Source organism: Suncus etruscus, chromosome 14 (assembly GCF_024139225.1).
Source record: "Suncus etruscus isolate mSunEtr1 chromosome 14, mSunEtr1.pri.cur, whole genome shotgun sequence".
Classification (NCBI taxonomy): domain Eukaryota; kingdom Metazoa; phylum Chordata; class Mammalia; order Eulipotyphla; family Soricidae; genus Suncus; species Suncus etruscus.
Window position 1 is genome coordinate 13,941,507 of NC_064861.1, and position 16,830 is coordinate 13,958,336.

The window sequence follows — 16,830 nt, forward strand, 5'->3', positions numbered from 1 at the left end:
CAGGATCCTATATTCCCTGAGCACCACCAGGAGTGATTCCTGAGTACAGACCCAGGAATAGCCCCTGAGAACTACCAGGTGCTCAGAAATCAGAAACCAAACTACTTAAAATAATATATTTTTATACATATAATTCATATATTTTCTACTGAGGTTAGAGAGGTAATGCAGAGAGTAAATTAATTTCTGAAAAGGCACAAGTTTCCCTAACACAGAAGGGATCACTAGCAGAGCCAAGAGTAAGCTCAGAGCATTATCACATAAGGAACTAGAGAGACATCCTATTGCTAATGGTTCACAAACTAAAGAAACGTGACACTGGCAGGAAATATTGGAAAGAACCAAGATTACCTAGAGAGAAGATTCAAGCAAAAAGGACAAAACTGGTTTAACAGAAGAGTCACAGGAGAAAATGCCTGTATCGCATGAAAAGTAGAAAAAATGTGATGGCCCGGAGGCTTCATAATATCTACAATGTAGAGCAATAGAATCAAGCTTAGGAAATAAAAAAAAATTTAAATAGAGTAATGTTTTATAATAGCAAACAAATTTCATTGAATTTGTACCATGTTTGCAGGACTGCACTAAATGCTCTCCATGTACAATTTCATGTACAATTGTGTTATTTAATTTACTCTGACGCCTGTGGCATTAAGTTGTCTCACGGCCAATAATTTTAATCTTTATTTAAGCACCATGATTACAAGCATGATTGTAGTTGGGTTTCAGTCATAAACAGACACCAATACAACATTCCCACCACCAATGCTCTCCTGCCTGAGCTTATCCCCTGTCTGCATTTGAGACAGGCATTCTACTTCTCTCACTCTTCAACATTGTCATGATAGTTAGTGTAGTCATCTCTCTAACTAAACTCACCACTCTATGTGGAGAGCTTCATATAGTGAGCCGATCATTCTGGCCCTCATCTCTATTGTCTCTGGGCATTATTACAATAATATTTTTAATTTTTCTTAAAGCCCGTAGGTGAGTGAGACTATTCTGTGTCTATTTCTCTCCCTCTGACTTATTTCACTCAGCATAATAGAGTCCATGTCCATCATGTATAGGAAAATTTCATGACTTCATCTCTTCTGACAGCTAAAGAATATTCCATTGTGTATATGTACCACAGTTTCTTTAGCCATTCATCTGTTGAAGGGCATCTTGGTTGTTTCCTGAGTCTGGCTATTATAAATAGCACTGCAATGAATATAGATGTAAGGAAGGGATTTTTGTATTGCATTTTTGTGTTCTTAGGGTATATCCCTAGGAGCGGTATAGCTGGATCATAGGGGAGCTCAATTTCCAGTTTTTTGAGGAATCTCCATATTGTTTTCTATAAAGGCTGGACTAGATGGCATTCCCAACAGCAGTGAATAAGAGTTCCTTTCTCTTCATATTCCCACCAGCACTGATTGTCTTGTTCTTTGTGATGTGTGCCAGTCTCTGTGGCGTGAGATGGTACCTCATTATTGTTTTGATTTGCATCTCCCGATTAGTGATGTGGAGCATTTTTTATGTGTCTTTTGGCCATTTGCATTTCTTTTTTGAGGAAGTGTCCATTCATTTCTTCTCCCCATTTTTTGATGGGGTTAGATTATTTTTTCTTGTTTAGTCTGTCAGTACCATGTATATTTTCGATATTAGCTCCTTATCTGATGGGTATTGGGTGAATAGTTTCTCCCATTCTGTAGGTGGCTTTTGTATCCTAGGCACTATGTCCTTGAGGTGCAGAAACTTTCCAGCTTAATATATTTCCATCTGTTTATCTCTGCTTCCACTTATTTGTAGAGTGCTGTTTCCTCCTTGAAGATGCCTTTAGTTCCAATATCCTGGAGTGTTTTACCTACGTGTTGTTCTATATGCCTTATGGTTTCAGGGCTAATATGAAGGTCTTTAATCCATTTGGATTTGACCTTTCTGCATGGTGTTATATGGGGGTCTGAGTTTGTTTTTTTGCAAGTGTCGGCCAATATTTTAAAGACAGGACAAGAAGCTTGACCACTGATGAAAAGGAAATGAGACTGAAAAATATTTAATATTCTTTTTAGTATTTAAAAACAATCAAAAAAAACAAGCCATTTCCTATATGTTCCTAAATATTGTTAAACAATACAAATAAGAGAGGTCTCTGCGCTGGGCCAGCTTTTTTTTCTTTTTCTTTTTTTCTTTTTTTACATGCCTAACTATAGTTGGGTTTCAGTCATAAAAAGAAGCCTTTACCAGTGCAACATTCCCACCATCAATGCCCCTATCTCCCTCCTTCCCCACCCCTTGCCTATAATCCAGACAGGCATTCTACTTCTCTCACTCATTAACATTGTCATGATAGTTAGTATAATCATCTCTCTAACTACACTCACCACTCTTTGTGGTGAGCTTGGCACTGAGAGCCATGGACCAGCTTTTATTTGAGGACATCGGTGATGGCTTTCAGGCATTTAGAACTATTCTAAAATTTCCATCAGTAGAGTCCTATAAACTTGGAGATATTTGAATTTCAAGTGTAAAACTGGAATGTCATTCTTGCTTCACCCTTTAAAATTGCTGGCCTTTAATTGTTCACTTTTTTTAAATTTCTGTGATAAATATTATTTTTCCTTCATCTGGTCCATTATCACTACTTCTATTCTTTGAGGCATGTGTACATATATACATATACAATATGATTATAGATTCAAGATTTAATTTTCACATTTTTATTGATGTTACATTCATTATTATATGATAGCATGACCATTTATACCTTGTCAAATATATGTTTTGAATGTATACTTTCATATTAAAAATAAAGTTATCCATTCTTTTTACCATTTTTTCATGTCTCTTTGAAGCATACAGCTACAAATAATGCATTTAGCAGCCTCATACAATTATTCTCTATATGTGAGCTTTCTCTTGGCATGATGAAAGACCATGACTAATTTCAAAGAAACCTTATGTGTGGAACATTTTTTTTTTTTGGTTTTTGGACTATATCCAGTATGCTGAGGGGTTACTCCTGGCTCTGGGCTCAGAAATTGCTCCTGGCCTGGGAGATGCCAGGATTCAAGATGCCAGGATTCAAACCATCGTCCATCTTAGGTCTGCTGAGTGCAAGGCAAATGTCTCACCACTGTGCTATCTCTCTCATTTTGTGCAACTTTTTAAGACTCACAAAGCAATTCAAAAATACAGAAATACAAATACAAATACAAAAACACAAAAAATACAGAAATATAAAAATACCATTCGGGGGAAAAAAACACATTTCAACTACTGAAGTCATGGATATTCTTTTTTATAAGAAGACATTTTATCTTTTATTCCTAGGCAATTTTCCTTTATGTTCAAGAGATTGTTCAAAATTAATTAACTATATCAAACAAAAGAATAATCACAATTATACAAAGCTGTCCCAAAGAACCACCAAAATAATCCAGATGACATATAGATTAATTTTGGGAATTACCAACCCAGTCAAGACTAACTAAATAGAAGAAACACTGTGATGCGGGATCAGTTATTTCCTGAATTCTCTCTGTGTGTGTTCACATATTTCAAAACTCATTAAGCAACACTTATTTTATGTACAAAGGCTTGACTTCAAATCAACTAAGTTCCCAGAATTTTCATTCTTTCAATAGATTCAGAAAGAAATGTGGCACGCAGGTAGAAAATGAGCCCTGAGCTAAATAATTACTTGTCAGTTGTTTCAATGAACTCAAACACATTCTAACCCTTCGATAAGTATTTGTTTTAGTTAGTGGGAGTGTTGAGTGTGTTTATAGCAAATTTTTGTCACTTAATTTGCTGAAATTATGATTAACAGAAGAATGACAAAGAAGTGGAATGTAGATCCATTCCAATTCTTCATTAAAACCACCAGTCCTGTCCCACCCAGTCTCAAACACAAATACATGCATATGCATATTTATAAAAGTAACATCAAGACTTCCAGAATGGCTACAAGACTTTATAAGTCTAGAGGCCTAAATATCTGTTTAACCATACTGCACAAGTAATGGAAAATGTGGACAAATGTATGTATTATACATTTGAAAATCATGGCATAGAAAAAGGGTGAAGATCAGTCTTCCTACATTCTAATGAGCATTTCTTCATCACAGGAGCATGGCATTCCCACTGACCTGGGCTATGCAGTAGCCCCACACCATTCCGGTGTCTATCCTGTACATGTGCAGCTGTACGAGGCATGGAAAAAGGTTTGGAATATTAGAATCACCAGCACTGAAGAATACCCACACCTGAAACCAGCAAGATACCGGAAGGGCTTCATCCACAAAAACATCATGGTGAGCTGTCTTCAGCATGCACAGGGTACAAATAATTCAGCCAGAATTCTATTCCTCATCTGCAAGAGGAACAGAAATGCCATGTTTTCAAAAACCACTGTAGGAATAACTCCATTTTTGTCGGATTCATACTTGTTATATCAAAGCAGTGGATTTTTTTTGTTAAATTTTATTTCTAATCTATTCTAAATTAGAGCATAATCAGTTGCACTGATCCTACTACTCTTAAGACAGCACTAATGTGAAAATACTTAGAAAAATATTGCACTTAGGTTATGATTCATCTTCAAAAGTCATCAACTCTGCAAAAACTTCTTAAGTACATGAAACTGAAACCAACTCATAGATTAACCATGCTGTTTTTACAAGCCAAACCTGGCTCCTCCCTTCAAATGTAAGGCTTAAAATAAAAAAGGAGAAAAATTATTATAAATATTATAAACAATTTAAAGCACAAATGAAACATGAAATTAGTAAAATAATTCCAAATCTCTCCAATGTTCCTCTTTATTGTTGTTTTTTGGGTTTGTTTTTTTTTTGGTTTTGGTTTTGGGGTTTCTTTGTTTTTTGGGGCTACACTGGGTGATACTCAGGGATTACTCCTGGCTATGTGCTCAGAAAACCCTCCTGGCTTGGAGGACCATATGGAAAGCCAAGGATTGAACAGAGGTCCTTCCTGGATCAGCCACTTGCAAGGCAAACGCCCTACCACTGTGCTATTGCTCCGGCCCCTGTTGTTTTTATTACATTGACAACAACTGTATATTATCCAGATATATCCTTCTTAATGTCTTGTGAGATTTAAAACCTAATAATTAAACTCTAATTTTTTCCACAAAGTGGAAAAATCAAAGAACACCTTTGAAAAATCAAGGTCATCAGAATGAGGCTTTGGGCATTAAACATATACTTGGGGTGTGGGGGAGGAACACTGCACAAAAGGGACTCCTAAACTTGCCTAACTATGTCTGCCCCACAAAAATTCGGTAGAACTGCTTTTCTCTAATATTCCTTATGCCAGTTAAAGTTATAGGTGCCTAATGACATTTAACTTGGACCAACTTTCAACTTTTCTCTCAATAAACAATATATGGAGCCAGAATGAAAGCACAGTGGTAGAGCATTTGCCTTGCATGTGACTGACCCTGGATTGACCTGGGTTCAATCCCTAGTATCCCAATATGGTCACTTAAGGCTGCCAGACGTGATTTCTCAGTGCAGAGCCAGGACCAACCCTTGAGTGCCATCAGGTGTGGCCCTAAAACCAAAATAAATAAATAAATAAATAAATAAATAAATAAATAAACAAACATATATATATATATATATATGAGATGGGAACATAACTCTCATTCTAGCCCAATCTGCTGGGCCCACTGATTCAATGTGAGCTCTTTGTGCCTCCAGCTGATACTCTTTTGAGTAAATAAAGAAGACCTGGTTTATATTGTAACTAAAAATCTTTCAATATTCTTTTGTCATTTAAATATCATGTGCAGTTGTTAGTAGAATTCTGAACTAAAGGCTTTATTCAAGGCTCTTTTGTTCTGCTAGGAAACTTGCTTGGAAATGTCTTTAGAGATATGTTCATTTTTCATTTCTCCTAAAATATATTTTACCTGTATATTTTACCTACACTATACATGTGTGGCTCTTTCAAGTAACAAAAGCTTTCACAGATTTCCCATCTTGATGAATGTCCCTATGTTTCCACTTTTGAGGCAATCTATTAGCACGCTTATTTGCTTTGTGTTATCTTGAATAAGCATCTGCAGTGGAAGATGTTCAGCAATTAGTTAATCATGTAGTAGCAGAGGACAGGGCTGAAATAATCTAACTAGAGATACAAGAGGAGAACACAAGAGCCAAAATGCCTTTCAAGCGGTTTAAAAAAAAAATGAATAGCGGCCTGAGAGATAGCATGGAGGCAGGGTGTTTGCTTTGCATGCAGAGGACTGTGGTTCGAATCCCGACATCCCATATGGTCCCCTGACCAGGAGCGATTTCTGAGCGTAGAGCCAGGAGTAACCCCTGAGCGCTGCCGGGTGTGACCCCAAAACCAAAAACCAAAAACCTAAAACAAAAAAACAAACAAACAAACAAACAAAAAAACGAATGATGCTACTCAAACCTTTAATTATTTGGGAATGTACTTCTCCCAAATTATTATGGAACATTTAATTCAATTACATCTCTGACCACTTTCTTTTAGTTGTTGGATTTGTTCATAATTCTATGGGAATAAATGATACTTCTGAATCTAGACATTATCAGCACTAATCCTACACAATAAAACTGAAGTACCTTCAACTATTTTATCAAGTTCTTTAAGAAGTCAATATTTGCAAACTTACTGAAATAAATGGGATGCATAACATTTTATTCACACAGCAATATACTAAATGGCCTGAAAATGTTTTGTAAAAAAAAAAAAAACCTCTGCAATATTTAAACTTATTTTGAGATGAATTTAAGCTTAAGATAAGATCTGGTGTGTATTTCAACAATGTTCTTTCAAGGATAAGGAAATCCTGTGAAGATAATATTTTGAAAGCAGAAAACACCTATTAAAGAAAAGTGCTGTAAGAATCAAATCAGAAAAAAATTTTAAAATCAAACCAGTGCTGGAGAGATAGACCAGCAGTAGGGCATTTGCCTTGCATGCAGCCAACCCAGGACGGACGGTGGTTCGAAACTTGGCATCCCATATGGTCTCCAAGCCTGCCAGGAGCGATTTCTAAGTGCAGACCCAGGAGCAAACCCTGGGTGTGATCCACAATAAAATAAAATAAAAATAAAGTCAAAAGAAACACCTCCCTTTATATAGTGCATAAGCCATTGTAGACCTATAAAAGTATATTCATTAATTTGTGCTGCTCCATTTGCAGAGTAACAAACATGTGTGATAATGAAAAGAAAAATTTAGCTGAGTAGGGCCAGAGCGATGGTGCATCCGTCGAACGATTGCCTTGCACGCGGCTAACCAGGACAGATCATGGTTTGAGCTGGTGTCCCATATGGTCCCCCAAGTCAAGAGTGATTTCTGAGCGCATGGCCAGGAGTAACCCTTGAGTGTCACCGTGTGTGGCCCTCCAAAGAAGTTAGCTGAATAATCTATCATTTTCTATGTTTTGTTCAAATCTTCTTTTATAATTCTTCTGATACTTTACCAAGAAAGTTCTAAGAATGGGGAGGAGGAGAGGGAATGCCTTCTTAAAAATGTATATAACTGATGCAAATGACTTTCATATCTACAGGATGAAAAAAGTTCTTTTTTTTTTTTTTTTTGATTTTTGAGTCACACCCAGCAGTGCTCAGAGGTTACTTCTGGCTTTACACTCAAAAATTGCTCCTGGCAGGATTTGAACCACCATCCTTCTACATGCAAGGCAAATGTCCTACCTTTATGCTATCTCTCCAGCCCCGAAAATACTCCTTTTCTAAGTGACTTTTTATCATTTTGATAATTTACAAAAATTACTAACAAGATATACAATCTCTATTTTGGAGCAGATAGACTTCAAATTTAGAATTTGGGGGCAATAACTGAAGTTTGCATTAAATGATATTGGGGGCTAGAACAAATACATCATTTATGCCTCAAATATTTATTCTAACTTAAAATGCATTTATTAAGAATAACAAATTGATAATTGAGGTCAGAGCAATAGTACAGTGGTTAGGGTATTTAACCTGTAAGAGTTAATTCGGGTTCAATCCATCATCCCATATGGTTCCTTAAACCCACCAGGAGTGATCGGTCGCTGAGCACATAGCCAGGAACAGGCTCTAAGCACCTCTGGGTGTCACCAAGAAAAAACAAATAATAATTAATACTTACTTAATCTTCAGCTTCTAAGACGTATGCAGATTTTTTAAAAGCATTATCCTTAAACATTAGCATGAACAATTCCAATAATATATTAAATCTCATTTTTACTTCTTATATTAACTCTTAGATGCTTGTTTATACTTGAAGGACTAGGGGTTTGAAGAACAATTGGCTAAAATTATTCAAAGTTTATATCAGTTTTAAAATATTTCTGTAACCCAGTATTCTTTTTGTTGTAATGTCATTTTTACTGTGTGAAAGTGAATTAGTTTGAGTTCAGGAGTAATACCAGGCTATATATTAACTCTATAACCTATAACTATATAACCTATAACTCTATTAACCTATAGGAAATAGGTTGTTTCTTGGTAAATTACTTGGTTAATTAATTGGTTGATAAAAACCCATGAATTAATTGGTTGATAAAAATTTTTCTCCTACTTATCTATTTTTTTCAGGTCCTTCCAAGGCAAACCTGTGGGCTTTTCACACACACAATTTTCTACAAAGAATATCCTGGTGGTCCTAAAGAGCTGGACAAGAGTATCCAAGGAGGTGAACTATTTTTTACAGTGGTTCTCAACCCAGTAAGTACTTTGAGTTATTTGCCAAATAAATAATTTTTAAAATGACAGGTGGTTGAAAATTTAAGCTTGCCAGAAGACAGTTACCAGCTAATGAATTATGAAGTTCTAGCTTGAAAACAGGATTTAAAACTAAATGGAATCACATCTAGAGCTAATAGCGAACTCATCCATCCAACACAGATTCAAGACTGGAGTGACTTGTGTAAGCACCAGCAGACCAGTCTTCCCTGATAAATGGCCAGAATTCAAGTAGTCTTGCTTTTATAGAAATAAGATGTTCACTTTCATTTAGTTGACTAATACCACTACTATTTTTTCTGTAAAGAGAAATTCTAAACTTAATGGGAGAAGAATTAGTCATTTAAAAGATATTCCTGTTAGAGTTTATCTTGCTGGCTTCAGGCTAGAACAGGGCATTGTGTTTAATGCAATTATGTTTGTCCCCTCTTCACTTCTTAATATGTGTGTGCCAGCCTCACAATAAATCATTCACACATGTTTTAGCTTCAGGCAAGTATTATACAACTGTGTAGAGAAAGAAAACCAAATGAAGTACACTGAAGGGAAGGGGAAAATATTCACTAATATGAAATGTAAAACTAGGTTTATTTATCTGGAGATGTGTGTACTTGCTCTTAGCAATAGCAAAATTCAAGAGGAAAAATACACAACTTTACAAATATGGGATAGGACCTATCAATATAAACTTTAGTTAAGATCAAGATAAAGACAACAGAATTTGAAAACCTGCTCTTGACCTTAATTTTACAAGTCCTACAAATAAAATTACAGATACTTTTCATTATTTGTTCTTATTTAGTAACTTTCTCATATCTTAGAAAATGAGATTGAGGAAGTGCAATTCATCATTGGGGGAAAAAAATCAGCATTTGTATAAAAAAGTTCAGCATAGCTTGGGGTAGCAAGAAATTACCTTTCTGGAAATTTATCAGCTTTGATGGCCACAAATATGAATACTTCTGATTTATACATAAGAAAATATATTCTTATAACTTAATGTTTTTTATAAATAGATAAATCTTTGGCATCTTCTTATCTGGTATTTTTTTCATGTGTTTCTTCAGTCAGTGTTATGCAGGGATAAATACTTAAGCCATTATTTTGCTATGAACTGAAGTCTCGATTATAATGTTCTTGACATGCTAAAATTGTTCACCATTTTAATTTTGTTTGGTATACAAAACTCTGTGTTTTACATTCCCTTTCATCAAAATAAAACAATGAGAGTATGAACAGAATAATCAATTTAATTCTTCTAACCAACAGTTGCTTTGGTGCTTAACAAATTTCAAGTGTTACCATTTCAAAAATTTCTAAACAAAATTAGTTTCATTTAACATCAAAATTACATCATTCATGCATGATTAAGTTATAAAAAATATAGTTTTTTCTAATTCAAAAACAGATCATTAGGAAAAAGTTGTAGTAAAGCTTATGTTAATCTTGCTTACAAAAGTGGATTAAATTAAATGAATAAACACTTTATATACTTAGGTAATCTTACTATTTTCAGGAGCTTATCAATTGTATTTTATGTTTTTATCTGTCTTGAAGAAAATATAGATATAGATAAAATATTGGATATAGGATACAAAGGAAGAACAAACTTCTCCATATAAGTTAGTCTTTCTTAATTTAGAAAATTTTCAGTAGATAGTCATTTTCAGATTGACACTTTCAGACAACCTTACCAAAGAATTTAGTTTTCTTTCTTATATTTAAACCCACTTTAATGCTGAGATTAAAAATAAATCAAAGTTGGGGTCTGAGAGTTGGTGCAGACGGTAGGGGGTTTGCCGTGTATGATCCCCCAGTGTCCCATATGGTCCCCCAAGCCAGGGGCGATTTCTGAGCACATAGCCTCAGCATCACTGGGTATGGGCCAAAAACAAAACAAAAAAAATTAGAGTTTGTCAGACACCTTTTTTTTAATATCTTTATTTAAACACCTTGATTACAAACATGATTATGGTTGGGTTTCAGTCATGTAAAGAACACCTCCCCCTTCACCAGTGCAACATTCCCATCCCCAATGTCCCAAATCTCCCTATTTCCCACTCCACCCCCGCCTGTACTCTAGACAGGCTTTCTACTTCCCTCATTTATTCTTATTGTTAGAATAGTTCTCAATGTAGTTATTTCTCTAACTGTACTCATCACTCTTCATGGTGAGCTTCATGTAGTGAGCTGGAATTTCAGCCCTTCTCTCTTTTGTTTCTGAAAATTATTGCAAGAATGTCTTTTATTTTTCTTAAAACCCAAGATGAGGGAAACTATTCTGCATCTTTCTCTCTCCCGCTGACTTTTTTTTTTCACTCAGCACAATAGATTCCATGTACATCCATGTATGGAAAAATTTCATGACTTCATCTCCTGACAGCTATATAATATTCCATTGTGTATATGTACCACAGTTTCTTTAGCCATTTATCTGTTGAAGGGCATCTTGGTTGTTTCCAGAGTCTTGTTATGGTAAATAGTGCTGTAATTAATATAGGTGTAAGGAAGGGATTTTTGTATTGTATTTTTGTGTTCCTAGGGTATATCCCTAGGAGTGGTATAGCTGGATTGTATGGGAGCTCAATTTCCAGTTTTTGGAGGAATCTCCATATCACTTTCCATAAAGGTTGAACTAGACCACATTTCCTACCAGCAGTGGATAAGAGTTCCTGTCAGACACCTTCAAGTAGGCAACAACTCCCAATGAATTTTCTGGAATGGCAACTCCAACTTTTGGAAGCAACTGGAAGTGTGTTTGAAAAATTTTCACTTTTGGAGTCTTTCTAAATCAGAGGGAGAATGAATCATTAGCTAGTGATTTGTCTTGTAGAATAAAATAAGGAGTGATGGTCCAGTTACCATGAATTTTCCACTTTTTAATTGGATACTGTTTATATAAAAATTAGTAAAGATCAGAGTTTACTGAGTTATGCTAGTAAAAAATACTCTTTAAGGTCAGAATGGAGGGGCCAGAACAGTGGGGTTTTCTGTTTGCCTTGCATGAGGCTAACCCAGACCAACCTGGGCTGACCTCAGCATCCCATATGAACTCCCCTATGGTGCCATGAGTGATTTCTAAGTGCAGAGCCAGGAGTAACCCCTGAGCAATGCTGGTGTGGCCCAAGAACCAAAAAAATAAAAAAATAAAAAACTATATATAAGATCAGAATGGAAATGAAAAAAATTTGATGAAATCAAAGACATTAGAGACAGCAAAGATATAACTTTTAATTTTATTGAACTTATAGACAGCCATTGTAAGCTGAAGTAATACCTTCGGCTTGGATTAGAAATGTCATTTTCGGGGCTGGAGAGATAGCACAGTGGTAGGGTATTTGCTTTGCACTCAGCCAACCAAGGACTGACAGTGGTTCGAATCCCGGGGTCCCATATGGTGTCCCGAGCCTGCCAGGAGCAATTTTTGAGCACAGAGCCTGGAGTAACCCCTGAACCCCTGAGCACTGACACTTATGACCCAAAAACAAACAAAAAATGTCCTTCTCTGCAAATACTGAATGAGATGGACAATTATTGCGGAAGGGTCTTTGTGTCTTAAAAACACTCCTAAGCATTAAAGTTTAAATACACATAGTTAAAAATGAAAGCAAAAATAAAGGAAAATGCAACTCCATTGGGTGAAATAGTATCGGGCCACAGTATCAGTCACAATACCAACTACCAGTATTATTTCAGGATGAAACTAAATACCTCTTGTGTTAACTGAAATAGATGACAGCAAAGATACTTAAAATCCTTAAACAGATTAAGTCTCTATTGTAGTATGTTCAACTGCTACCAAAGACATTTTCATTGCTACAAGAAAAAAGTGTCAAACAAGTCAATTCAAACAAAGAGTTACATAGAATTGTTAGTTTGGTCTAGGCCTGATGAGGTTAGATATAGAGGTTTAATCAAATTTTGTTTGTTTGTTTGTTTGGTGGACCAAAGTCTGTGGTGGTCAGAGCTCATGGTTAGTTCAACACTCAACGATCAGTTTTGGTAGGGCTCAGGAGACCACATGGGGTGCCCAGATTGAACCCGGGTCAGACATGTGCAAAAAATAAACAACCTACCTGCTGAGCACCCACATTATAGATTTAATTTGGGTCACTTGGGAGTAGGCCCATCAAAATATATGAGCCTGAGACCCCTGAAGAACTAAATTCTTTTTCTGGAAACTTCTGATTATATTTTACTTTTCTAGATAGCTCCTCCTAGAAGACAGAAAAATATTTATAGCCAAAAAAATTGGTCAGGCTGTAATGATAGTACAGTGGATAGGATACTTGCCTTGAATGCATCTAACCTGGGTTTGATCCCCAACACCCATTTTGGCCCTTTTAGCCCCACCAGGAGCGATTCCTGAGTGCAGAGCCAGGGTGAGCACAAATGGGTGTGGTCCAAAAAACATACATAAATACATACATGCAAGCATACATACATACTTGTGTCAAGACTGAGAGAGTTCAGAAATGGGAAATCCTTCGATGCATCCAATCCCATTCAACCCCCCACATAGTATCAATTTTCTAGAGCACTGCCAAAGGTCATTTGTGAGTACTGAGCTAAGCATAGCTTGTCCAAGTGCCACAGTGTGTTTCCCAAACTCACCTCCACAACCAAAGAGGGAAAAAAATTTTATTACTAAGATAGTAATTTGAAATAATTTTTTAACTTTCTTTTAATTGATGTCCACTTCTCTTATTTCCTTTCAGGAAAGCATTCCCTAATCTAATTTTAATTAAAATAAATTCTAATCTTTCAGCTCCTCTACAGTTCGTTTTATATTTCATATTCAGTTTTACATATCAATTTCATTTTCTCTGCTAATTGATTTCTTCCCTGAAGACTTTGACTCAAATTTTGAAGCATGTTAAGATAAGAAACAGACACTGCAGTATTCTTTTGGTGTTAGTTATCTTGTGGATATCATAGGAAACAAACTATTCATATAACATGGTTTCTAGCTATAGACATTTGTATTAAATTTCTATAACACCATATAAATAGACTTGATCAAATCACATCACTGCCAAGTACATACTGTGCAAGAATACTACTCTCTGTAGTAAAATAATAAATAAATAAAATGTACAGTAGATATACCTATGAAGTGGTATTAGAAGATGCCAAAAATAATTAATTGACATGACCACCTGTAAAATTTATGACATAGATACTGTACAAATGGAATTAGGGAGAGTTTACCATTTGATGTAATGTGAGTTTCTACTCCCTTTTATTCTAGGAAGATGTAATAAAATGTAGCTACTTAGATGAAATAACTAGTTTTGCATGAGACAGGATATATGTTGCTATTATCATATTAAAAGCTATCTAATATGTCATAACCAGAGATACAGTACTGCAGCAGTAAAGTCTTGGACTTGGCAAACCCAGATTTGATTACCAGCACCCTAGATGGTCCAAGTGTGATCCCTGAGCACAGAGGCAGGAGTAATTCAGGAGCACAGTAGGGTATGCCCTCGAAAAAAGATAAAAATAAAAAATAATATAATAACAATGTCATATCTTCCATTGCTCTGGAAAAACAGCTGTCATTTTCTATGCAAGTGTTTTATTTATAATTACAATATGTTATGAATTTTTGCTTATGTTCTTGTTCAATAAATAAGCTCTAGATGTTGAGGCATTAACAATAGATACCACTGGAACACTTTACTTTCCTATAAAATGCCTGATAATAAATTAAGTACTTTATCTATTAATTCAAAAAAGCTGTGAGTTATGAATAATATTCTTGCTCTTTCCACACTTCCTCAAATTTAAGCAGAAAAATTTCCTGACAACATCAGAAAATTATTCTGTCTTCATAAATTTCTAAAGCAGATCATCTAAACAGTTAACACCTTTAGGCCTGTATTGTTATTTTGTACAGAATTTGTACAGCTATTTTCTCGATTTGAAGTAGTATCAATCTGCCATTCTGCACATTCAAATCCCTGAAAGCCAAATTTAAGTTGTCTTTCCTAATTAAAGTAAAAATCATAAGCATGAATGAGAACAAAGTAAGTATATTGTGCTAGGAGTAACACATATACATTAGAATAAAATTAAAATAGCAAGAAGATAAACTATATAAATACATATTAAACCACATTGATTTTTTTAACTCTCTATATATAGAGGTTGTTTGCTGATCTATAAAATTCATCTAAACAAAGCAATTCTCTCCTAAGAAAAAAATTTTGTTCTTTCTTTGTTCTAGAAAACATTGTAATAACAAAAAATTATTTAAAGATAAATAATGGCAAGAACAACTTTGGATAGGAAACAATTAGACCAGTGCATGAGTTGGGACACTCTGGGTGATGGGGGGAGTAAATTTAATGCATCAGAATTTCTAGGGAACAGTTTGGGGTATCTTCATTCTTTTGGTTTGTTTTTGTTTTTTGTTGTTTTTGGGCCATGCCCGATGACACTCAGGGGTTACTCTTGGCTATGCACTCAGAAATCGATTCTGGCTTGGGGAACCATATGGGATGCTGGGAATCGAACCAAGGTCCCTTCTAGGTCAGCCGCGTGCAAGACAAACGCCCTATCGCTGTGCTATCGCCCCAGCCCCTATCATTGTTCTTTAAATGGGCAGTTCTTACTATTGCAAAATTTAGGGAAAACTCTGCCAAGAAAGAAAATGGAGAAATGATTTTGGTAGTCAAAGATCCCTGGGTAATAGTGAGCTCTTGCATGTGTTCAATTTCCAGCACCACAGAAACAAAAAAGGAACTCAAAATAAATTCTTCTCTATAAATGTAGACCTTTAACCAAATTGACAGAAATAAAAATGAGCTCAAATATACAGCTGGATCTTAAAAATAAACAAAACAATTGTTTTTTCTTAGTGACCAGAGAACTCTACATCGAACTAGGATTTAAAGGAGAAGTAACTTCTGGTGATCTCTTAAAAAGAAGGTGAAGGGTCCACACATGCCCTCAAGTCCGCAGCAGATCCTCTATAGTGTGATTTAGAACCCCTCCTGGTAGTCCAATGTGTTCTTTGTACTTTCAAACTATACATTCCCTGCATTGTAATTCCAGATCTACTCTTAATCTGTTTGATTTGGGAAAGCCTATTTTCACCTCCAATACCATCCCAATGTTCTAAGTATAATATCTTGCATGTATTAAGGAAGAGAGACTAATTTTTCTAATGGTATATAGTCCTTTAAAATCTCAAAGGAAATAAATTTACATCTCTGTTAAGAGAGTTTTCTAATCAAAACCTCATTTTTTGAGCTAAACCTTTCACAATTGTGATGGAAATAAACTAAGCATTCTATACAAAAGCAATTACCTCTTATGTGAACACTTGTTTCTGTAGAGTCCATCTGATTATTAGGACCACAGCCTTGCTCAGGTTATCTCAAGTCAAGGAGAGAACTTCAGAAAGATAAGTTGTCAGTGCCCAGGGGACCATAGGTATTCAAAGGTCAAGACAGTTCTGTGGGTCATAAGAAGAATTCTGATTGATTCTTCATCTTCCCTAAGTACTTTAATATAAACACTTTCATATTAAATTAGATGTGGGTTTTTGTTTTTTTTTTTTGTTTTTTGTTTTTTTTTTGTTAGGTTTTTGGTTTTTGGGCCACATCCAGCGGTGCTCAGGGGTTACTCCTGGCTTTCTGCTCAGAAATAGCTCCTGGCAGGCACAGGGGACCATATGGGACACTGGGATTCGAACCAACCACCTTTGGTCTTGGATCGGCTGCTTGCAAAGGCAAACGCCGCTGTGCTATCTCTCCGGGCCCTAAATTAGATGTTTTTTTAATATAATTTTTATTTTAATTATAGTGGCTTACATATCGTTCACAGTAATATTCCAGGTACATATTTACATTGAATCAGGGGAATTCCCACCACCGAATTGTCCTCCCACATCCGCTCCCATCCTGCCTCCCAGGGGCTGCTAGAATGCGTGGTCCCTTCTGTGTCTAGTTTATTACTTAGTGGTCTTGTAACTGTTTGGTCTTGGTGCCTCCATTACTGCCCCCTCTAATTGGGAGGCGGGACTAGAAAGTTCAAGTTATGTGGTTTTGTTTGAGGAAGAGAAAGGTAATATAATGGGGTAAAA

The 16,830-nt window shown here is 35.7% G+C and overlaps 1 protein-coding gene across 1 annotated transcript in view; it reads left to right on the forward strand.

The window, feature by feature from the left end:
• The window catches only part of LOC126027864 (bifunctional heparan sulfate N-deacetylase/N-sulfotransferase 3), a gene marked incomplete at its 5' end in the record, with an annotated part of 137,302 nt that overhangs the window by 59,337 nt on the left and 61,135 nt on the right, over positions 1–16,830 (forward strand). Inside the window, 2 exons of the mRNA XM_049786902.1 lie at positions 4,113–4,298; positions 8,589–8,717. Coding sequence (XP_049642859.1) covers positions 4,113–4,298; positions 8,589–8,717 — 315 coding nt within the window. The remainder of the gene's footprint in view (positions 1–4,112; positions 4,299–8,588; positions 8,718–16,830) is intronic.